The 24,513-nt window shown below is 46.1% G+C and overlaps 1 protein-coding gene across 6 annotated transcripts in view; it reads right to left on the bottom strand.

The window, feature by feature from the left end:
• The window catches only part of ACACA (acetyl-CoA carboxylase alpha), a 111,308-nt gene that overhangs the window by 41,796 nt on the left and 44,999 nt on the right, over nucleotides 1-24,513 (bottom strand). For 3 of the 6 annotated variants that reach the window (XM_018084801.3, XM_018084802.2, XM_018084800.2), the window contains 12 exons: nucleotides 22,811-22,834; nucleotides 20,945-21,088; nucleotides 20,302-20,398; nucleotides 18,875-18,982; nucleotides 16,360-16,416; nucleotides 15,998-16,042; nucleotides 13,197-13,238; nucleotides 12,357-12,572; nucleotides 11,723-11,878; nucleotides 9,109-9,312; nucleotides 6,463-6,618; nucleotides 6,153-6,299 (listed from right to left, as the gene is read on the bottom strand). In XM_018084801.3, coding sequence (XP_017940290.2) covers nucleotides 6,153-6,299; nucleotides 6,463-6,618; nucleotides 9,109-9,312; nucleotides 11,723-11,878; nucleotides 12,357-12,572; nucleotides 13,197-13,238; nucleotides 15,998-16,042; nucleotides 16,360-16,416; nucleotides 18,875-18,982; nucleotides 20,302-20,398; nucleotides 20,945-21,088; nucleotides 22,811-22,834 — 1,396 coding nt within the window. The remainder of the gene's footprint in view (nucleotides 1-6,152; nucleotides 6,300-6,462; nucleotides 6,619-9,108; nucleotides 9,313-11,722; nucleotides 11,879-12,356; nucleotides 12,573-13,196; nucleotides 13,239-15,997; nucleotides 16,043-16,359; nucleotides 16,417-18,874; nucleotides 18,983-20,301; nucleotides 20,399-20,944; nucleotides 21,089-22,810; nucleotides 22,835-24,513) is intronic. The other 3 variants (XM_018084798.2, XM_018084797.2, XM_018084799.2) reach the window with 3 other exon arrangements.

The following is a 24,513-nucleotide window of genomic DNA, read 5'->3' as shown; positions in this document are numbered from 1 at the left end:
CTGTTCAATGTCCAGCCACCCTCTGGGGGAAGAACCTTTCCCTGAGATCCAACCTAACACAGCTCCAGTCCTTCCCTCGGGTCCTATCACTGGTCTCCAGAGAGATCAGCAAAGGTTTATTCTACTTCTCTCACACCAGGGTGGTGTTGAGCCTGGGGGCTTTACGCCAGGCTTCAGTTTTTTTATTTACATCAAAATTTGGAAACCTGATTGTGGGTCTTGACATTTTTCAGCAGGACAACAGAACTCTGGGAGCCCCGTTGATAATTTTGTCTTGTCCTGTTGTGTCTGTATTACACAAAAGTTTTATATGTTAAAAATACATATAAAACATGAATACATTTGTGTGTTGGAATTATCATACGAAGTCATAGCAGGAAAGGAAATGCAGCAGTGGTGGTGGTTTAGCACATGAACACTGGAAATGCTGAAGCTCAACGCTGACAAAAGCCCATTTTTCCCTCCTGCACACACACATTCCAACACTGCTAAATCAGGGAACACAGGCTTTATCTCCCCTTCACAACCTCTGTCTGCTCAGGAGCTAAACTAGTGTTCCTTGGCTCACCCAGGATGCTGAATCACTTGGCTGAACAGCCATGGACAAAGTGTGTCTTAAAAAGGAAACAAAGGCATTCCCGGGAATTTTACTCGATGTAGATACAGCAATTTCGGTATTTCATCATTTGAACCCGTTGCTGGGAACTTCAGATCCAAAAAAGAGACTCCCTGCACCTAAACTATGACCAAAAGCTTTCAAATTTTTATCTGGAGCACGAACCACCCCCCAGGAAAAGGGCAGGATGCACGTGGTTTGCCAGAGGTCGTCCAACTCCACGCCTTGACAACGGTGGAGTGCCAAAACCCAGGATTCCTTCATCCTCTTCTTGGCTCTGGACAAGGTGTCCCTCAGCGATGCAAGTGTGGTGGTGGCAGCAGAGCCAAGCACGCTGGCACAGAGCTGAGCCCTGGGAGGGAACGGCTCCAGCAGGAGACGGGAAAGGTGCCACGGAATCACGGGATCAGCGAGGCTGGAAAAGACCTCCAAGATCACCGAGTCCAACCTTCGACCAATCGCCACCTTGTCAACCAGAAAATGGCACTGAGTGCCACGTCCAGTTGTTCCTCGGACACCTCCAGGGATGGGGAGTCCAACCCCTCCCTGGGCAGCCCCTTCCAATGCCTGGTGACCCTTTCCAGGAAGAAATTCCTCCTGAATTTCTTCATGCAGCACTCCTGGGCTGAAGGAGATGTGGGTTCACACTGCCTTGGTTCCTGCCTATTCCTGCTGCAAGCCCACAGAATCCCCTGTGAGCAGCACCACTGGCTTCTCCTCCAAAACAAAACCTTTTGTGATGAAGCTTTCCAGCTAAACAATAAGTAACTTCCCCCCTAGGCAGAGAGTAAGGCCTGGAAACTTCATGTGGAATAGTTTCATCTGGTGAAGTTACAGATGGATAAAGATACATTACAGAGAGCGACAGACAACCTTCGTTAGGAGCTTTCCTGTGGGCAAGAACTTTCCTAACTGTGGTGTCCACATGATCCACATACACGTGTACAAAGGTATATATCAAAATACAGAATAAAACTCTGCCCCATCACGTCCATCTCTGCTCTTGCAAGCCTTGGATTTGGGGATTTCATAATCCTTTAAGAAACCTGCAGCTCTAGTTGCTGTTCTAATTCCCTGTCCCTGCCATAAAATGCAGGAACACGGGGTGACAAAGCAGAACGTTCAGTGATTAAGCTTTGTTTGTATAAAATTCAACAGCTACAACCTTTCCACGCCCAGGAATCCAGGGAGCTGGCCAGAGCATTCCAGGAGCCCTGTGCCATCCTGACTATCACCTGGCCAAACCTTGCCATCCACCCAGGAAAGGTGCTGGAGCCAACGCTCCGGCAAACAGCTCCGATTATGGATTATTTCTGATCCTCGTGCCACTGAGGAGGAAAAACTGTGACATCTAGTGCCAGTGGGGAAAATGACACATTTTCCATGGACACCAGGAGAGAGATGAAGGGGGATGTGGGGTGTTGCTGCAGGCACTCCCTACATCACTTTCTCCTTGTCCTTGGAGATTAGCCGGGTCTTATCAGCGGCTGGAGCATTCCCGGTGCCAGAGGATCAGGGTAAATTGGAGTCAAAACACATGAAGTGCTACAGAAAAGCATCCGAATGCCCGGCTCAAGGGTGACAAGGACTATATTGAGTTCTCCAGCAGGCTGAGGGAATTACCTTTTCACACTGAGATTTCAGCTAATATGCTAATCTTGGGAACAAAGGTGCCCTCGGTGGGGTTTGGAGGGGGTGTCACCGAGCTCCAGGTCGTGTCTCCAGCACAGCAACGGCACCAGCACAGTGTGTTGGATCCACTGCTGAACTCCAGCCCTGCTCACTGCTCTGTGCTCACCCAACTCCTGACTCTTTCAGGTATTTCCCCATCTTAGCACAGCCACAGAGCCCCATCAGAGGCTCAGGTGACAGGCAGGACAGAGGCTCCCAGGACACCCATCATCCCTGGACACTGTCAAACAGGCTGAGGTGCTGCATTCTTCCAAACCCTGCCCTCCAATAGGAGCACACAAACACCTCTACCCCACATACCCGATGAAGATCTCAGCCAGAAACACCAAAGACTGGGGGGGAAAAAGGCTTCCACTTATTTAAAAAAACTAAATTAGCAGAAAAGCTAAGTCTTGTAAACAAATGGTGCTATAACCTATGTTATAACCCTGGATAAGTATCAAGCTGTGGGATGAACTTCATGTTTCCTTCCTAAAGACATTTTAGAGTAAAATGCATAAAATTACCAATAACTACAAGTGGATTTTTTTTCCTTCCACCTATATAAACTCTGGACATTTCAACAATCCATATCCATCTTGAGATTCAGACTGGAGTCAGACTGAGCATCCACTTCTGGTGCTTAGTTCTTGATTTGCTCAGAATTGTACAATAAATTACACCCCATTTGTCCCAAAGTCTGTTCAGCCATTACTCAGGAGCTATCGACTGATTCTGCTGATAAAACACTGTTGTCTTCAGCTCCCTCCTGTACCTGCTGCTCTGGGAATTATTTACAAACTGTTCTCAGTTTCTTAGTGTGGCACATTCAGTCTTTCTTCCAGAAATTCTATGGGAGCAGCCAGATCTTATTGGAAGAGTCTCACAGGTGAGCAGGGGGGTCAAAGCAGCCAGACTGGTAATAGAGGGGATATACCCAAAAAAAAAAACAACCCACAACCCAAACCAAAAAAGGAGTAACTAGAGGCCAGGATCCAGTTCACAAGCATAACACGAAGGATCCAGAACCAGCAGAAAGCTCCAGACAACATCCAGGATTCTTTACAGTCTAAGGAAAACTCTTGGATAGTGAAAGACCTTGAGAATTCCCATTTCACAGATTCCACTGCACTGACCATCAGGGCTTACCAACCCAAACTGGGGCAGTGCTGCATAATACAATATTCACAAGTAGAAACCCAAGTACTCTTAAAATATTAAGAAATATTTGTCTAAATTATGCTCTTAAAACCCCAAAGTAGTCCCATCTGACGGGGATGGGAACAAACTGAAGCACTGGGATCTTTGACTAAGGGCACCAAGCAAACCACTGCAAAGCTTGGGAACCTCAACTTCTCCGCTGGACTCATTTCTTTATGGATCATCTCTCCTGGAACACAATTTTTGGGCTTCTGGACTTTCCAAGTCCAAACCTGAGGACAAAACTCTTCCTTAAATTCAGCCAAGGTTAGAGAGCCAAGGCAATGTGCCATATTTTGAGGACAGTTCATCATTGTATCATATGGAAGAAGTGCAGAACCAATTAATATTTCCTCCTGCTCCTCGTGGCACGTCTCCTTTTCTTATGCAACATTCCCAGCTACTGCCACAGAGATGGATTACCCCAAGGATCTTTGCTTCCTGGCAGATAAGATGCTGTATTTCTCTGCCCAGATGTTATGCAGAGTGATTCTTAGAAAAAAAAGAATGGATCCACTTACAGCCTCAACAAAGCAAAGGATTATGCTCTGAATTTATCCAGCATCCTGCCTTTTCCTCCTCCACCCTGCAGCCATCCTTTCCACCTTTGGAAAGAGAAACTTGAGCCCCCGTTAGTGGAAATTTGTTCCCTCAGCTGAAGGGAATTAAACTACAAAAGGCTAAAGTCAGCTCAGGCAGATAAAGCAAGTGCAGCAGGAGGAATGAATCTGTTCAGCAGGTCCTGATCTCCGGAATGTCACCTGTCCTTCAGGCTGCCGCTCGGATCATCCGCTCCCTCCTGGGAATGAGTGTCATTGTGTGCAGGGTGCTGCCAACAGAACCCAATACTGGAGTCTCCAACCTCATTCCAGCTGCACATCATCCTACAGTGGCTCATCCAGCTGGGATAACAGGTCCTGGTCCCTTCCAACCCAAACCATTCTGAGATTCTGTTCTATGATACACTTCCAGTAGCCAGGTGGAAAAATATGGGGGAGCATCATGTTTTCCCCAGGTTTATCCCACTTTCCGGTGATTCAGCCCCTTGGTGTAACAGCCACAGGGGCAGGGCCTGAATCTGTGCTTTCACAGAATCACAGGATGGTTTGGGTTGGGAGAGACCTTAAAAGCCCATCTGGTTCCTGCCATGGGCAGGGACACCTTCTGCTATCCCAGGTTGCTTCAAGCCCCATCCAACCTGGCCTTGAACACATCCAGGGATGGGGAGTCCACAACCTCTACAACCTCTCTGGGCAACAAGGTATTTGATAGATTACATCAGCTTAGATTAATTTAGATACCAACACCACACACACCACAAGAGCCGTGTAATTTCTTGACAGATTGAGCCCAACAAAGTCTACCAAGGGTTAAAAAAAAAAAACCTCCTAATTTTTTTTTGGTGGTCTTTGGGTACAGAATCTCTTATAATAAGACTATTTGTATTCATACTGGCAGAGTAAACACTACATGTTCATGCCCAGGCAGCTCTGTGCTTGTAATTTCAGCAAGAACAGAGCGATGTCCCTGAGGGACTTTGCTATTTCCCCAGCCACCATCCACTCCAACGCTGAATGAGAGCGGGGAAGGAGAGAAAGATGATGGCATAGCCCTCCCCAGCAGCCCCAGCTTGCACCAGGAACGCAGGGAATAGCTCATTCCAGGTTTAATTAGACCAGTTAAAACATTTCTCCCCTAGCCCAGCAAGAGACAAGGCCGCAGTGCTCCCACAGTCACCATTTGCTGATTAGGTGCAATTTGCAAACATCGTATTCCAAAGCTTCCCCTGACAAGATCCACGCAGGAAATGGTGATGAAAACCCCTGTTCCCTCTCATCACTACACTTGATGTTTTTGAACAGAGCTTTTTTGCAAACCTTAAGTTGTATATTTAGGAAAAGGCTGATGCTGGTTCAATGATGCCAAGAAAAAAAATAAATGATACCATCACTTAGAATTGTTGAAATTTAAATTACTGTAGAGCATTCACTTACTGATTCCCATCCAAAAAAACCCCACATCTTCTAGTAGTTATCTTTACTCTCCAGTCATTCCAATGCTGCAATCTTTGGCTTCCTAATGGAAAGACACCTCAGCAAAATCCCACCATGACACCAAGGTCTCCTCCTATTTGAGCTGAAGGAGTAACTCCATCACCCCCAGCATTAGCTCCTTATAAGTCTTGAGTAAATCCTTCTCAAAAGGGGAAAGTTGCACATACCTTGTCACAAACTGTGTGGGAAAGATGGAAATGGAAGCATAAAATTGTGGGTTTTTTTCTGTGAGGTGTTTTTTTTTTTTTTTTAGCAAATGAAAACATTTCTATTTAGTCTTGTAAAACATATTTTCTCAAACTCAAACCCCAGTTACCTGGAATAGCTGAATGAGCACTTTTTAATTATGAAGGAAAACCAGCATAGGCACAGGTTTGAAATGGAATCATCATTTACTATGGAGGTTAAAATACCCATTGTATGGGAGGTATTAATTTTTAATGAAACAAAAATCTCATTTTCAAGAGTGAGATTTTCATCTGTGAGAGGCCGAACGAATAGATTTTTGTGCCTGGCTGGTAAACTTTCATTACAATCGTCAAACTCAGCCCAAGCCACAAAGTACTGCAGGACATGGAAAGAAAAGTAGCAGGGAGGGAAGTGCAACTTGCCTCGTTTCCTCCTGGCAGCCTGTTCATGTGCACGAGCTGGCCCTGGTCATCCAGCACCAGCTCCGTGTACGTCAGGATGTCCGGAGGCAGCGGCGTCGGCGGCAGGAAGGCGTGTTCGTTCATGGAATTCCAGAGCTTAATCAAAGACTAGAGGTGGAAAGATAAATGCTTGTTAAGAACATCACCTGCGAGTATTTTTATCCAATCCACTCCACTGTGACTCAATATTCCCAACAGGACACCCCCCAAACATCCCCCCCCCTGCCAGAGGGCGGGTACCAAAGTTTAGAACAACCTAAAGGACACCCACCTGCCGAAACATCTCGGGGATGTCATAGACATAGGACGTCCCTAAAGTCTGTGCCTGGAACCTCTTGGACTGCAGCAGGTCTTTGGTCACGTAGGGGGTATTGATCAGCATCCCGTGGAGTGGTCCCTGTTTATCCCCATAGGCCTGGAACATGATCTGTGGGACAAAACACGACCAATTACTGCCTGATCCACCGGTTCCGTACACTGAGCTGACCCAGATTTTACCAAAAATCATCAGGATACTCCAGTCTGATTGTTTCTGCTCTCCACAAGGATGTCAGTGCTGGCACAGCCTGGAACACCGTGCTCCATCATGCATTACTGCCCTTTGGAGACAGTGCTGGACCATTACCGTGCAGATCCCGGCATCCCTGACTTATTGCCGCGTCCCGGCGGAGCACAGCGAGCAGAGCCACCTCCCCCAGAAAAAAACCTGCGACTTAGATGACTTCCCATTCCCCAGTATTTCCCCTGACGCCGTGTCTGTGCCGATGGATGGTGATAGCTGGGAGCAGAGAGGAGAACTCCGTTATTTATGGAGTGGCGCAGCGCGGGATCCGCGGCTCCGCCGGCTGCTCCGGGAAGCCGGGTCAAGACTTGCATATGTCATTTGGCTTGAAGTTTTGATATTGTAAGTTTAAAAGATTTTCCCAGAGTAGCAACATGAATTATCAACTGCCAGGCTTCATGGCACTATATATCCCACTCGGCCAGGACTCGGAAGGGAAGGTATTTCAACGGAGAAACAGGAGGAGCTTCGCTGAACCAGGAGAGCTCAGCCCAAATGCTGCTCAGCCTGATAGAAGGGACATGATTGGGATGGTGTTAATAGAATATTTCTAACTGAAGATGAATTAATTGAAGAAGTCCACTAAAGATAGAATTCAATAAAGCCTGCTTTAGTTTTTAAATTAAAAATGGCAGGTTTTGCTCTCTTCACATTTCACAAACATTAATTGGGGAAGCAGTTTCTTTAATGGGAAACATACTTGCTGAGTGTTTGTGAAAGTGCCTGTGTTAGGATCTGTTTGGATCTATTGGGATCTGTTAGTGCACTTGGGGCCCAATTCTCCTTAAATCTCTGGAAAGCTCCAGAGCACTTCTGTGAGAACTGGAGAAGTCTGTGCTGAGCATCCCCACTCCTCACTACTGAGAAACAAGAGATCAGGGTCATCCTCTCACCATGAATCCATTTTCCCACTCCTCAGAAGCCATGGAAGTGCCCAGCACATCAGTAATATTTGAATTTTCTTAAAAGAATTCTCTAAGTTCAAAATAACCCTCTGAAAACACAGGAAAAAGTCCACAGATCTGAATCTGTAAAAACTCCCATCACCAAGGTGAAGATTCACCCAAGTTTCCTAAAAAACTCAGACCTTCAAGCTTTGTAAGAAAAACTTTCCTCCCAACTGCTCAGAGTTAACTGAAATAATTGCACTCAGTATAATTTTTTACTAGAATCTGGTTTAATATTCTGGAAAATATGAAATTTAATATTGGAAAAGTTGTTAAAGCCATAGACACACACACACATCTCCCAAGCTTTAAATAATAAAGCTCATCAGGGACAGAGTCCAAGAGGAAACAGGACCTTCACAAGTGACTGACCCAACTAAAGGGTTAAGCTCAGCTCTGGAGATTATTAAAATGTTCTTTTCTCTCCTCATCTCCCCTCAAAGGCAGAAATGAGGTAGAACACACTGACACTATCTGTCCTGGGATCTCAGGACTGGATGGACTCCTCGGTCAGCAGCTTCCTGGAAAAATTAAACAGAGAAGAGGGGTAGAAAAGGTGACTCAGCACTTTGTGTTCTACATTCACAGTGCCCAAGTGATTTATTCTGCTGCTACTCCTGCTTGGCAGAGAGATGATTACAGAGGGAGATGTAAACATTTCTCTATTTAAATATTTTCCATGCATCCCATGCTCCATGGATTTTAGCATATGTAGGTATTTCAGTTAACCACACTATTCCTGCACCATGAAAAACAGAAATACCAGGACAGCCACAACCATTACAAAAGAGCCCATTATGCTTCATAAAAATGATATAAAAGCACCTTCCATAATTTTATATCATCCTACCCAGGTCATTTCCTATATCTTTAGAATTTAAAGGACAAGTTCACAGATTTTCTCCATCTACTCAGGGAAATGTACAATTAATAATATTTTTTATTGCGACCTACAGGATGAGCACCAACAGTGATTCCTTTTCTATTACTTTTCTGAGTGTACACTGAGCACTCTGAGGAAAAGTCTTGAGGAAAACAGCTGCCCAAACTGAGGCACGGACAAAACAACCAGAGGGCACGGACAAAACAACCAGAGGCCTTGCACTTTTACCTGAGTGATTACATTTTCATACCTTCTGCAAGATTACCTTCACATCCTTTTTCCTTTGGCAAATTTGAATGGCAATTTGAAAACATACTATGGGGGTTGGAGCAACCTGGTCTAGTGGAAGGTGTCCTTGCCCATGGCAAGGGGTTGGAACGAGTTTAAAGGTCCCTTCCAACCCAAACCACCCTGTGGTTCTATGATTATTCTGAAAACACCATAAAACACGGAAGAGCTTCACCAGGTACAATGTGTCTCCCCCCCCTAATTTGCACATCCAACCCTGGAGCCAGATGGATGTACCTGTCCCGTCCTGGAGTCCGTCACCTCCTTGTACAGGCTGATGTCCAGGTAGTAGCCCGACTCGTTGGTCAGGAAGAGCCGGATGGGAATGGCCTTTCCCGTGGGCGTCAGGCGGATGTTGATCTTCAGCTCGGCCTGGAGGACGCGCAGCTTCCAGAGGCGGCTCCCGTAGCGCATCACCATGGAGCGCACGGACTCCTCGATCTGCAAACAGCACAAGGGTTTCCCTCACCACACACTGACCAGCCTGGGCTGGGGGAGGTGTCCCTGCCCACGGGGGTTGGAATGAGGTGGGCTGTAAGGTCCCTTCCAAATCATTCTGGGATTCCTTCGGGATCCATCCACTGCTCTGTGCCCCCTCCTTCCCACTGCCGAAGGTCCTGCTACAAGGGCAGCCCGGTGTGATGAAGAAAGACAGAAGCATCACACACCAGCGTACATCCAGGGATATTAGGGGAGCTTGGTGGCCTGTCCCTTCTCATCCTAAGCCTCGAGATGGGCAGGAACTCAGCCTGGGGACTCCTGAGGTAGTGGGACAGTAGTGGATTGGGATGTTGCTAATAGAACTTTTCTAGTTGAAGATGAATTAATTGAAGAAGTCCACTAAAGATAAAATTCAGTAAAGCCTGCTTTAGTTTTTAAATTAAAAATGGCAGGTTTTGCTCTCTTCAAACTTTGCAAACATTAATTGGGGAAGCACCTTCTTTAACAGGAAACATACTTGCTGAGTGTTTGTGAAAGTGCCTGTGTTAGGATCTGTTTGGATCTATTGGGATCTGTTAGTGCACTTGGGGCCCAGTTCTCCTTAAATCTCTGGAAAGCTCCAGAGCACTTCTGTGGGAACTGGAGAAGTCTGTTCTGAGCATCCCCACTCATCACTACTGAGAAACAAGAGATTGGGGTCATCCTCTCACCATGAATCCATTTTCCCACTCTTCAGAAGCCATGGAAGTGCCCAGCACACCAGTAATATTTGAATTTTTTTAAAAGAATTCTTTAAGTTCAAAATAACCCTCTGAAAACACAGGAAAAAATCCACAGATCTGAACCCAATTCACATCCCTCTCTCCTCGTGGCTCACAGAATCTTTATGGTTGGAAAAGACCTCGAAGACCACCAAGTCCAACCCAGCACGGCACAGGTGCCTCTCCTTCACCTGCCTTCCCTCCCAAGGGAGGGCTCACACCTGGGAACTGTGGAATCCAGGGAAGCCAAATCCTTGGCCAACAGCTCCGTAGCACTTGTTTGCACAATAATCATGTTTCGCCGCCCGCGCCGCGCGGGGCTTTAAATCAACAAAGCAATTACCACTCGGAGCTGGGCCTTCTGCCGTTCCATTAAACTTCATAAAATACTACTGTGGGCAAAGTGCATATTAAAAGAAGGCAATTTATAGGTTGGTTTTAACATTCCTCAAAAAAAAAAAACCCTCTCTTTTCCACAGCAGCTCAAGGAAAAGTCACGGTACGTATCCGAGGGCAGCCCAACTTCCAGGGCTGAACGTCCCAGCTTCTTCTGAACTTCCTGGGAACTAATGATTTTGGATGTGCCCAGAGAGGTTTTATTCAAGAGCGATTTAAGCCACCAATTTTTAATCACGATTTAAAAGTCAGCAAGCAAGAGAGAGTTATTTTGATACCCAATTCATCTTTTTAAACTTTCAGTTGTTCTCCCAAGGAAAGGTCAACTCTCATCTTTGGGTACTCATGAACAGAATGTTGATTTCCAGCGAAATTCAGCTTTTACAGTTTATTTGGGCCTTTCTTTGTGGTGGTTCTGCTAAGCACAAACATGCTTTATGCCTAAACACTTTCATTAATGCATAACAAAGCTTAATGTTCATTTCTTTATAATGTTGATCTCTGTGGTTTTGTATCAGAGAGTGGAAATGAGGCAGTTTTGTAGCTGAATTTACAGGTTCTTTTTAAGGTCTGAATTTATCTCACGTTTTATTTGGATGAAATCTGGACTTCTGTAACAAACAGGGGAGCATTTAGAGCTATTTCCTCATTAAAACTGTTCGTCTCAAGCACACAATGAAAAAATAAGTTTTTAGCTTCAAATACAAAACGTATTTTTAAGCACTGTTCCTCAGTTGACCCAGAGGAGGTGAGCTGTGCTGCTTGAAAGACACAGTGTTTCTCCACTAGAAATGTAAGTAACTCTGAAGTCTAACATTTAATATTTATTCATAAGTGGAAAAAAACCCCAAAGCTCTCTTCTTTTGTGTGACTCTTAGGGATAGTCCTGTGCAGGGCTATGGGTTGGACTCGATGATTCTGTGGGTCCCTTCCAACTGAGCACATCCTGGGATTCTGTGATTCCTCCCTGCCAAGCAGGTTCCTGACATGACACACACCAACTGCTTGCCTTAACTGGGGACATCACAGTGTTCTCTCTGCTTTTGGAGATAAGTGTCCAAGGCCAGGTTGGACGGGGCTTGGAGCACTCTGGTCTAGTGGAAGGTGTCCCTGCCCATGGCAGGGGGTGGAACTGGATGAGCTTTAAGGCCCCTTCCAACCCAAACTAGTCTGGTGTTCTACGAACAAAAGACCATTTAATTCTGGGAAGTGAAGCCCTAGAAAAACAAGCAGAGCTGGGGAGGGGGTCCCACCTTGGAGGGGTCCATGATGACGGTGGGCACGAAGTTGAGGAAGATGTGGTTGCAGTCGGTGCGCACGTTGGTGTTGTTGAACGCCACCTCCAGCTCATCCATGGCCTCCAGCAGCAGGCGCTCGCCCTCGTTTTGCAGGTACTCAAAGGAGGCTTCCTGCCAGATATTGCCAACAAATTATTGACTTTCTGCTCACAGATCACAGCCCAAGAACACAGGGATTGGAAAAGTGGGGAAGGATGTGATGGAGAGAACAGGGGTACATGGGTGTCAGCAGGATGTGCAGCCCTGAAGCAGATCCATCCCCATCACAGGGCCGGTGCTCCCAGTGCCTGGATTCCACATCTGGCTGGTTTGTGCCCTCATTTAGTTCAGAGTAAATTTGAAACTAGACAGGGCAAACCACTGTTGCCTCAAAATCCACGGATTTCTGACTATCCACTTAAGCCCCTGAAAAACCTCCCCGAAACACAGGAATGCCAGGACTTCAGAGAGATGGTTCTGCAGAGCCACCACAGCACTCCACACAGGCAACATGTTCAGTTTTAATCTAAAACCCCCTGCAGGTTCCCAGGATGACCCCGGGTTTCACGCCCTGCCTTGGAAAGAGCCCTTGCCCAGGTGACAAACTCACCTTGGTCACCAGGTCCGAGTGCCTGATGATGGCCCTCACGAAGAACCTGTAGTCTGTCACCTCCGTGCCCACCTCCACCTTGGCTGCCCCCAGGTACAGGTGCATTTTGTGGTTGGCACAGGGGATGGCAGTGAGGTCGAAGTTCCGCATGCGGTTCAGCTCCAGCTGGAAAGCCAGAGCCGGCTCCAGGTGACGGTAAATCCGGTCCTCCTCGAACTGGAGGCACCGTGCAGGGAGAAGAGGGTGGGAAAGAGGAAAGGGGGTGGAGAGGGTGAAACACTGAGGATAAGAACTAGACAACGCCCCTTAGAAATTTCATATTTAGTTAAAAATGTAAAAATACAAATGAATCCACCCCAGAATCTTTTATCTCATGCAGTCATTGGTACTGAGAGTTGACTTTTTACAAGAGCTTGGAGTGAGAGAAAAAGGGGGAATGGCTTCAAACTCAAAGACAGTGGGTTTAGATGGGATATTGGGAAGAAATTCTTCCCTCTGAGGGCAGGGAGGCCCTGGCACAGGTTGCCCAGAGAAGCTGTGGCTGCCCCATCCCTGCAAGTGTCCAAGGCCACGTTGGACAGGGCTTGGAGTAACCTGGGATAGTGGGAGATGTCCCTGCCCATGGCAGGGTTTAAGATCCCTCCCAACACAAACCATTCTGTGATTCTATGAAGGCAGCAGGTTCTCAAGCTCAGCCTCCCCATAAAACCCTTTTTTTTCACAGAAACCAGAAGGTTTGTATGGTTCTAAGGCCTGAATCACTGTCCTGCTTCCAAGAAGCAGCTACATGAAAGAAGGATAAAGCCAACACTTAGAGACAAGTATTGATATACAACTTACCTTATCCCGGGCACGGAACGTGAAGAACTTTGGGAATTCCCTCTGTTTGAAAATAAAAACAACAGTGTTAGTCCTCCCAAAGTGGGCACTGATCTCCCCAGAGTGCCCACAGGCACGCCTGAGGCAGCACCACTGCACAGGCCATGACAGAAGTTGTTACCAGCTACTTTTTCAACATCACAAAGGTCGTGGAAAATCAAGTCACCCTCAAGAAGACCCTCAAGACAGCAGAGGTAGCTTAAACCTGTCTCTGCTAGTGCAAGAGAGGTTACTTGATTTGCTTTAGATTATTATTGTCAATTATTAATTGACAACAACATGGAAGTGTCCAGACAGTAGTGGGAAAGGAAACTTTTTCTAGTTCTGTTATGATTAAGGTTCCCATGGAAATGTTTGGGAGCCACACAGAGATATTAACACTCTTATGGACACAGATGTACACAGCACAGTGGTCTTAGTCTACAGCTCTCTTCATACCATTACTGCTGGAAATACTTTCTTGCCAAGGAAAACTGTGAATTGCAATCAAATAACTTTATCCTCCTGTGTTAAACAGCACTACAAAAATCCCCCAAATTTGATTGGGTTTCTCTGTTATTCTGTTGCACAGACAAAAGCCTGGCAGGGGCTTGACAGTTTTGTGGCAAGTTGTACAAGCCTTAGAAGAAGACAGAAAGGCTAGACAGCATCCTTCTACCTGTCCTTCCAGTTCCATCCAAGCAAATCCATCCACTCCTCTGGAATTACACTTTTCCTGGAACTTTTGTCAATGCTTTGCACCAAGGCCAGCACACCAGCTCTCTGTGCTAAAGGTGACCTGAGAGAACACACACAACTTGCCAGAACTGTCTTACTAAGCAAAAAAGGAAGGAATCTGACTTGGAGTCACCGAATTTCTGGCTCACATTCCACTGTCAATGAAAGATGGGCAACCCCAGCTCGAGTCATTGTGACAAGCAGCAGCACTGTGTAAACCATCACTGAGCAACACAGATTTTAAAGCTAAAAGTAATATTCTAGTTAGTCATCTTCCTTCCCTCCCTATACAGAACAGTCCCCAAACCTCACCTGATGACTCTCAGTAGAGCAAAAATAACCTGTTTGCCTGGAATGTGTCTTCCAGACCAGGCACAAGAAATCCTGCCTGAAAATTCAGGCTCACCCACCATACTCGTGGCCTGTGAGCACCAGCTGCACTCTAACAACCAACCACTTCCATGTTTCCTCTCTTCTCCTCCAAATCCCTCCTACCTGTCCTCCTCTGCACGCTGCCAATTCCTCCTGCCACCATCCATGCTCATTCCATCACTAATGTAATTGCTTCCAAGGCATCTGAGTAGTGTGGTGGGCAAATATCATAATTAGACGTGCACTCACACAAAAACCCTCAGTGCTCTGGTACCAAAATCCAAAAGAGTGCTCCATTTCCTAGGCAGAAGAATTATACCCCTGCTGTGTTCTAATCAACCAACCATCATCAAGACAATCAAAATAATTTGCCTAAATTAGCCAATCAAGACACCCTGCAAACCAGAGAATGCGAAAAGCTACAACAGAAATCATCATAGTTGATTATTATACTAATAATCACGTTAAAAACCTAATGAGATGAGGAAATTGGAAGCTTGCTGGAGCAACTCTCTATTACCTCAACATGCTGGGAACTAATTATATAGACTGTAATTAAAACAAAAACAAACCCAAGCCCAGGCCTGGCTAAGTTAATAGTTGGTCCAGTAATAAAGGGGATAGAATAGGAGACAGTAATAAAGAGTGACACAGCAGATCCCAGAGGTGCTCCACAGACTTTGCAGACAGATGACACACCAGGCTGAGGAACCAGGAGCATCCCCACAGTCCATTGTGCTACACAGCAGGGCAGGGAAAACTTGGGGGAATGACTCCTTTTGTTCTGTGTCTCCTTTTTGACTCTGACACATCCCACAGTACTTACTCAGCTACTCATATTTTTTCATTCCCTAAACAACCATTCAGTTCTCTAAAACTTCCTTTTTTAAATCTAAAACCTGGGTTTTCTTGCTTAAGGTCCCAAAAACTCTTCACAGAATCCAGCTTCCTACCTAAGCTGTTCACTGATGCATCTCTACTGTATCATGAGCAATTCCCATGTGGTGACACCCACATTGGTTCAAAAAACTAGTTTTGCTGACTTATAGACTAGTTTTCCCTTCATGAAGCTTCCTAAGCCAAGTGTGTTGAGCACAGGATGGATTTCTTGCACTTTCAAGACTCCTGACAACTTTCAGCACTGAAAAGTAGATACACAAGGGATAAAAATCCTTTTCACACCTTACATTGCCACCTTGAACAGGGCTAGACCAGCCTTGGCAAAGAAGTAATTCCAGCAGTGAGAGCATCAAACATTTCCTACCTCACTGGGGCACTCTGTGAAATTTAGCAAGTCCCTTTAGTTACTCCTCTAAGGGGTTTTAAAATCAGCAAGAAGCCAAAAGAAATCACCACCCTACATGAGAAACACAAAGATTTCAGTGGTATTTGCACTTTAGAGTAGGAAACAGCACTGAAACACGGGGGATCTTTGTTAGTGTGGCATCCTGAGCTCAGCCAGGCAACGAGAGAGACTCCAGCACCCGAACCCTCTGAATGCAACAGGGCAACACCTGGCTTAGCTGTCAAAATAAATACTTATACACTTCACTCTGACCCCAATGCTGGCATTAAATGCCTGGCTGAGATCCAAATGAGAAGCCCAGAGTCCCTTCCGTGTGTCCTGGCCTCACGTCAGGAACACCACCGGGTTCCAGGCCCTTTTTACTTACGTGGAATCTCTGATCCACCTCATAGTTGACCTGTTTCCTGAAGTCCTTACAAACGAAACATACAAACATGGGAAGAAAGAAAAAAAAAAGCAGAAGACAGCTAGCAATTAGGATTAAATTCAAAAACGAATTAATTCAAGAATACGAGAGGTGTTAAGATTGTTTACAATTCATTGTTACAAATTCATTTTCTTAAGCGAATTCATGGAAACCATCTCAAATTTCAGAGGACAAAAACACTGAAGAAAGAACTAAACACAGGTAATACAGCATTTAACTTAGGGAAAAAACACATCAGATGTCAATGGCATTGTGAGCTAGAAATCAAAGAGTTCTGAGCATCATGAGAGATATTAAAATACCTTTTGTGCTACCAGGAAAGTCAGCCTCCGAATCCCGTGATCAATCAGGACTGATTTCTGTAAGAACAAGGATGGGATCAGGTGACTGGATTAGCAGAAAAAGAACAGACAGAAAATTCCTCCACGAACTGGAAAAGCTCCACAGGTCCTCCTGTCCCTGTGCTGTGAGTTCCTCGTCCACCTCAGTCTCCTCACAGCAAGGACTTCCCACCTGATGATCCTCCAACAGCATAAATACCCAAATCCATTAGATCTGAGCAGGCAAACAGCTAAATCCCAAGAACACAGAATTCCAGCTGAGCCTGACTAACCAGGAATGCAGAAGAGTCCTATCCAAGTCTTGCAGGAAACATCATTGTTCATTTGCCAAAGTAAGTTGGGTGTTTTTTCCCCAAGATTACTTTTTGGAGGGAGCACAGTGTGGACATGGTAAAGTCATGGAAAATGACAGAAAATGATGGAAAAGGAGGTTTAAAGGACATAACCCACAGAAGCATGTAGCTCATACTTGACATTGGCACATGGACAGCCCAGACCTAAGGGCAGATCCAGGAAGGAGAGGGACTTTTTATAAGGGCAGAGAGGGACAGGAAAAGGGGCAACATGTTTAAACTGACAATGAGCAGGTTTAGGTTGGATATTGGGAAGAAACTCTTCCCTGTGAGGGTGGTGGGATACTGGCACAGGTTGCCCAGAGAAGCTGTGGCTGCCCCATCCCTGCAAGTGTCCAAGGCCAGGTTGGACGGGGCTTGGAGCAACCTGGGCTAGGGGAAGGTGTCCCTGCCCCTGGCAGGAGGTGGGACTGGATGAGCTTTAAAGTCCCTTCCAACCCAAACCATCCTTGGATTCCAGGATTCTACACTGCAAAGGTGTCACTCTTATTCTTTCCAAACAGGTGAAAGAATACCCCTTGTGTTGCTGCTCCCTCAAATTCCACTGAGCCCCGTTTCAAAGGAGTGCTGCCACCAGTATTTACCACACCACTGATCCTTTGAAGCGTTAAGATCTCGTAATTCTCCTCTTCTTAAAAACTTTTTCCCCTTTCTCCTCCTTTTTCCAATTTAAAAGCAAAGAGCACAAAAAGAAACAAGAACTCAGCTCAGGCAGGAACAGACCAACCCCTCTCAGCACAGCCTGCGATGTTTCACTGAGGTTAAGCCCTCTGAAAACGAGCAGCAGTGACTATATTCATGGCAAGAAGAGGAAGAAAATAACTTTAATAATGCCATGATTTAAAAAGCAAAAATTGTTATTGCTTTTAAAATTCCACAAGTGGCAGACAATAACAGCAGAGCAACAGGATTCTGATTACATGGTAATAATGTGGGTCTCACAGCAAGGCCACAGCTATTACAGAGCGATTAGCCATCAGCACCTGGAGAAACTCCATTTCCACTGACTGCCTCAATCTCCTCCACAAGTCATTTACAAGTATATGATCCTAATTTCTATTAAAAAAACCACACACGACATGCTGGGACTAGAAGATTATTTGGACAATTTGGATCAACCTATTTGATAGTTTAATGTGGTTTGGGATTCTTTTTTTCTTTCTTTTTTTTTTTATTTATTTATATTTTATTTCTTTCCTTTTATCCCCTCCCATAAAACGCCTGGAGCACGATCAAGCAGATGAGAAGCAGAACCAGTTTTAATTCTTAGGTTTGATTATTTTCTTTGCTTAAAGAGACAGGAAGCTGCAGAAGCCATTTGGATGCCAACCCCTCATTTCTGCAGGACATATTCCCACCTTCCACACTGGGAAGTCAGAAGTGCTCCCATAACCATTGCAGGTACCACAAATCCCAGTCCCTGAGGGGATATTCACCTCCACAAGCTGGTTGAGTTCTTCACACCAACCAGAAAAGCAGGAAGACACCAGAGAGGACACAAGGACACTGTCCTCAGGCCAGGTTGTCTCACAACTGACCCAGCACTAACATCTGGGACTCAAAAGTGTATCCCACACTTGGAAGGAGCAACAGAACATGCCAAATCAACTCTACCCTGGGCCAGAAATATCATGTGAAATGGATGCTCCAGCATGCCAACAAGGACAATAAATTTTACTTGCATTAAGACTATCATGCTATAGACATAAAGGATATTTTAATGTCACTTCCCATGGCTCTTACTCATACAACAACTTGACCACCAGTAAAAGGGATACAGAACAGTTTTCCAGACCATCTGGAGATAGTTACTGAAGGTTGACCTGATGTGTTTGAAACCTTAAGGGTCTTTTATTCTTTCAAAAACTGAAGGGAATAACTCCTGACCTGATGGATTAGAAAGAGAAACAATGGCCTGGTGGCTTCAGAAAGGTGCAGCTACCTCCAGTCAAAGAAGTGGGAAGGTTTTAGATGGGATAAATTAAGGATGTAACTGTTGTATCTGCTTGTTTTGAAAACAAACAAGAAAACCCCAAACCTATGTAACATACTGACTTCTCCTAAAGCAGACAGAATGTCCTGTACAGTCAGACAGACCCAGAGAGAGAATCAAGACAACTCACCTTGCTCTGTGTGAACTCCCTGAACATGGCAGCCAGCGTGTCATCGTCGACGTCGCTGTCTGTCTTAATGGCAACGTTGAGGATGTGGATGGGCTCCTCCCTGGCAGTCTGCAAGGGAAAGGAAATATTCCCCATAAACAAAGAGTTGACACAGTAGCACCTGAGAGTTCTCAACAGAAGCTCCCTAAATCCAGCTCTAAAATGGAGGCATCCTGGTGAAAATGACCCCAGGGGAGCACATTGAAAAACAGGGACAAGTGTGAGGGAAATCCTTGACCGAGCAGCCTCAGAAATCTGCAGTTTCACAGAAGTCAGAATTAATGTCCACAAACAGCAAACAGGAGCTTCATTTGGAGACTGCAAGTCTGAGGGTCACCTCTGACCTGGGTAACCCCAGTGAGCTTCACTTGGTTGCACACAGGAGGCAGGGTCTGGGCCCCTCTTTAAAGATGCAGCACAAGCAGGACACTGGAAGACTCTGGCATCAAGAGAAGTAACTAAATTAAGCAAATTCAAAGTGTGGGGGCAAAACAATGTGACTTTTCATACACAGAACAACATGAAATAAAGTGGAAGCATCAATTACATTAGAGTCCAAGAAATTACAAATTTAGCTTTTAGGAGCCATTGGTTAACTGGAAAAAACTGAGTGTGAACAGGAAATTACCTTGGTGAAGTGAGGGGAATGTAAAGAGAAGGATCTGAGGACATTAAGGTTGACACTAATATTCTGGAACAAGGCTACAGTGCTTACACACATCAGGATCAATGGATCAGCTGAAAACCAAGCCCTTTCTGGACACAGGCTGTGTTCCAACAGAGCTTCCCACTGGGGGGGGCAGGACAGAGTGTGGAGCAGCTCTGTCTCTAAGGGAAACTGGCCTTCTATCCCTATGGATTATAAACCACCTGCTTCCTCTGCACCTGTTCTCCACACCAGTGCAAAAACTGAGCTGTTCCACTCAGCTCTTCCTCCTCAAAACAGTTCTCAGAGCGAGAACAGAAGGAAGAATCAGGATGTAATAATGTGACTGAGGGTGTAAGACAGAAAACACGGCAAGTCAGACTTAAGGCAGAGGCAGCTGAAGATGCATTTCGAGACCCTGATGCACAGAGAAGGTCTGGAAACCTAACAGTGGGTCTGAACTCTCAGTTACACTGCTGTGGATCCAGTAATTCTGCTGAGGCTAAAAGCTATAAACTGAATTTACATGGAGAGTAAGAGACTGAGCCACAGTTTTAGAACAGAGTTGGAAAATGACCACCTACTTCCAGTCACCTGCCGTGGAACAAGCAAACAAATCACACACATAAATACATAAAGCTCCCAACTCCTGCTTTCCAGCTGGTGAAAAGCATCCAGCCTGCAGTCCCTGCATGCTCCTGCTTCCAGCCCAGAGCAACCTCCAGGGAATAAACCACCATACCTTGTCCTCATCGTAGAGGGAAGCGTGGCCAGCCTCGGGGAACGTGGGGCTCTGCGGGGGAGAGTCGCAGAAACAACCCATCACTTCATCAAAGATCCTGCAAGGCACCACAGGAGGATCAGTCACAACTCACTGCTGCATCCAGCACTGACCCCCCAAATCCTGCTGCTGAGGGGGAGGGACAGCAAAGGGCTGCTTCCCTTGGCAGGGCTGGACTCAAAGATGAAGAGGAAATTCCTCAAACCAGCGCAGAGCTTGGATGGTCCAGCATTCGACACAGACCTTGTGGGTGCAGGCTGAGGGCTCTGCTGGAGGGTTTGCCTGCCCCAGAAGGTTGGAAGCAAAAGGAACACCTCCTCCCACACACATCCGTGTGAACAGGAGCCTTAGAAGAAATCAGCCCATTTGGAAATGGTCTCCAATCAGCAGAAATCAGGGATGCTGATCCTTCTGGCTGCACACTGCCCCTGCAGCAGCCAGAAACCGCAGTCGGCTCAAGGGGACAGACACGGGCACTCAAAAGCAAACAAGCTCAGGACCCAGTTTAAACCTGACTCCAGACAAAGCACAGACTGTGTCCAGTCCTCCCTGGGCCCAGGTAGGAAGTTGGCCACACAACCAGCCCTCCCCCTTCCCCACACACCTGACGAAGTCCTCGAAGGTGCGGAAGGAGACCATGCCCCCCATCCGCTGGCACGGCGGGGTGAAGGAGTTGTCCAGCAGCACGTCACTCACACTGGCCACGTGGACCATCCCATAGTGGTTGAGGTTGGAGGAGAAGGACATTCTAAACAGCAATCCAACAGGAGCACAGTTAGTAGGGACAGGGCAGGGAAGAACAGGACTGGAAGCAGATTTGTGCCTGCGCTTTGCCCACCAGTGTGGCTGTTTATCCAGGACAACTGTTGGATTCCCCAGCATGCCAGACCTGTCTCCTGCAGAGTCCCTGCCAGGCCTCTGGTGCCGCTAATGCCCTAATATTTCTGTTCAAGAAACGACTGGACGTGGCACTCAGTCCTCTGATCTGGTTGACAAGGTGGGAACTGGTCAAAGGTTGGACTTGATCTTGAAGGTCTTTTCCAACCAAAATTATTCTGTCATTTTAATGTGGTTTTTTTTTTTAAAGACCCACAATGATAAGGTCAAGACTAACAGAAGAAGTTTTCTCACACAACTGAACAGACACCCTTTCTCTAGTGACCAGAACTGGAGCTTGCCTTCTCTGCAAGAATCATTTCTAATTTCTGAGCTATGCTGTAGACTCATCTTAATTCTCTGAAAGACTTCAACAGTTCCCTGCAACACGGTGAGAGCTCCAAGCCTGCTCTGAGGAGGAGCTGGCCCGGGGCAGAGCTCTGTGACACCCTCAGAGCCCCACACGGCCTCGCCTCACCCTCCCTGAGCCTGGGAACACATTCACCAAGGCAACTTCTGTCCTGCCCAGCTGCTCCCACAACAGGGGGAAAAAAAATCATGGAAGTGATTCAGCAGAGCACATGGTGGCTCAGAGCTTGGGAAGTCAAAAGGAAGCTCAGCTGGTCTGTTGGATGAAGTGCCAGGGCCATCCACACACACCTAGGACCTCGCTGAGTGTGGCTGACACAGCTATTTACCAGCTTTACTGAGATTTCTTTCTTTCCACGTCCCAAAACCACTGTGATATGGCCCTAAGTATTGTGTTAACAAGCCTAAAGTATCATCAGTGTGATTAATAGCTCTCCATGCTTAAAGTCACTCTGTGTTTCCACAATTTATCTCTGATTAAGACCAGTGAGACTTCCAAGGCCATTTTTACTATTTGTCCCTAAATAGGCTTGTAAGCAGTAATAAATAATAGGTATTCACATTTTGAAAGGGGGAAATTTTTCAGGACATGCCTTGGTGTACATTTCTTACAACTAAAACAAAAACTACCACAGAACAGGAACTAAACAAAAAAAGACAGCAGACGTTCTTCAGGTATTATTGAAAACAAGAAATAACTTTTCAACTGAGACACCGGAGGAAAAATTAGCATCCAAACCACACCAAAACATGCTGTCAGCTGTTGGAGATGTAGATTCATCTATGGTGTGAGGGAGGTGAAACAGCCTCGACAAATTCTTAGCTACAGACAAGAAACCAGAGTAGCAACAGGTTGGGCTGGGAGGAACTGCCTGGGTCACTGTGATACCCTGCCAGAGGGTCAACAGCTCGGAATCCAGTGCCAAAAGAGACCCTAAAACCAGCAGTTTGCTGTGTACCATACTGCAGATGAGCTGAGTCACCCAGCAAACTTAAGTTCAAAGATTGCTGCATGCAAAGATTTTTTTTTTTAAAAATGGTAAAGGAGAGCTGAAAACATGTTTTAGACAAAGGGAGAGGAGAAGGGAAGGAAAAGGAAGAGTTATGGTTGAGTTTCCCAAGTAAAGAGAGGGGGCACTACAACAAAACATGTTAAAACATTTAGGATTAGGCTACTTCTTTCTAGTCTGTCTTTTGAAATTTGAAAAGATGACAAGTACCGTACCTGTTTAGCGTGGGGATGTTCCCTCTGTAATCAAACAACCACAGTTAGTTACAGACTGGTTAGTGAAAGCCATAATAAAGAACTATCATCAAGCTGATGCACAGACGAGCAACAACTTTACAACTGACTGACCCCCAATTTCTCAGCTTTCAGGGAGAATTCACTGTCAGGGGCCCTGAGGAGGCACCACCGCCCGACCTCGCTTGCCATGGGCACGAGCCAGGCCATGCAGAAAACATGCAAATCATAACCCCCCCCAGGAAAACACAGTGGGCTTGCAAGGTACCCCATGTTCTTATTCATCTCTTATTGTCCCCACTTCAAGCCCTTTGCACACACCGAGTCAGCTCCACAAAGCAAGACCAGAAGGGAGTTTGCACTCCCTGACAGAACAGCAAACAGCAGAGATGCAAAAAAAAAAATGACCATCTCACACAGGAAAAATTGCAACAGGTTCAGGAAATCCAAGCCAAATCCTCCTTGCCAAACCTCCAGGCTAAGCAGCAGCCCACGCACCGGCTCCCACAAGGCAGGAATAAAACAAAGACACACAGCACCGGGCAGTAATTTGCATTTTCAGTGTTCAGCACCAAAAAGAACAAGCTCAAGGCTAAAAAGAACAAACTTCAGGAAAATTTTACCATTCCTTTTATAACATCAGTCCAACTCTCCACATATCTGCGTGCTGACCAGGGCTTAGTGATGCACACAAGGCAGAGGGGAGTGAGGGGCACGTTTTCACAGCAGCAGAACAGCCCAGCCCACAGCAGGCACAGCCAGGAGAGCGTGAGGTGGGGTATTGCTCATTCAAGATGGAAAAACTGACGTGCAAAACAGTAAAGGTTAAATTGGGAAAAAAAGAAATCCATGCACACAGGAGGCTTGTGCAAAGAGATGAGCAAGGATGAAAAGATGGAGAGTCTGAGGAGCACATAACTGGACAATCCCCCTCCCCTTCACTGCAGGAACCTGTAGGAGATCAAACCACAGACTTTCTTGACATCCTTGACCATAGCAAGACCTCAAGTTACTGGGCATGAAGTCTTACTATTTAATGACCAGTGTATCCCCATGGTCACACTGTTAAATATCTTGTCTGTCCCTGGTCCTGTCCCAAACTGGTTTTGTCACAGCAGAGTCATGTTCACTACAGGGTGGGATGCTGGGTGCATTACTGGTAGGGGCACAAAAACATCCCATAATCTCCTTAAGCCATACAGGAGAAAGTAAAAAAAAATTACCTAAAAACATATCTCTTATGTTAAATAACACAAGAATTTAATTGAATTTGAGGCAGGGGAGAGGGACACGGTGCTGCAGAGCCTGTGGTCAGGACCGAAGGGGCCAGAAGGCCTCAGGGGGTTGGGGTTATTTTTTGAGCTTGGCAAGCAGTGAGAAAGCTGCATGTGATCTACTTCAGTCGGAAAAAATAGTCTGGAGAGGACTGGCAGTTCCTACCCCCGGCAGGAACGCTCGTGTAGCCGTCCCTGGAACACTTTCAGAAAACAGGGAGAGGAAAAAACAGCGTAACAAATGTTCACTTCAGCCTCAGAAAGGGCACCCTGGTGCCATGCTCCAGGAACTGCCTCCAGCCACTCAGGACGGAGCTGAAGGGACTGTGGCAGGAATGGCATGGAGGAAAACAGGAGATCCAGTGGCTGGAGATGGCAGGGAAAATGGAATAACAGGCTTCAAGCTGCTCA

This window comes from Manacus vitellinus, unplaced genomic scaffold, assembly GCF_001715985.3.
Source record: "Manacus vitellinus isolate BGI_N305 unplaced genomic scaffold, ASM171598v3 scaffold_76_pilon, whole genome shotgun sequence".
In the NCBI taxonomy this organism is placed as follows: domain Eukaryota; kingdom Metazoa; phylum Chordata; class Aves; order Passeriformes; family Pipridae; genus Manacus; species Manacus vitellinus.
The sequence above is the reverse complement of the archived record's forward strand: the minus strand, read 5'-3'. Positions and strand labels throughout refer to the sequence as shown.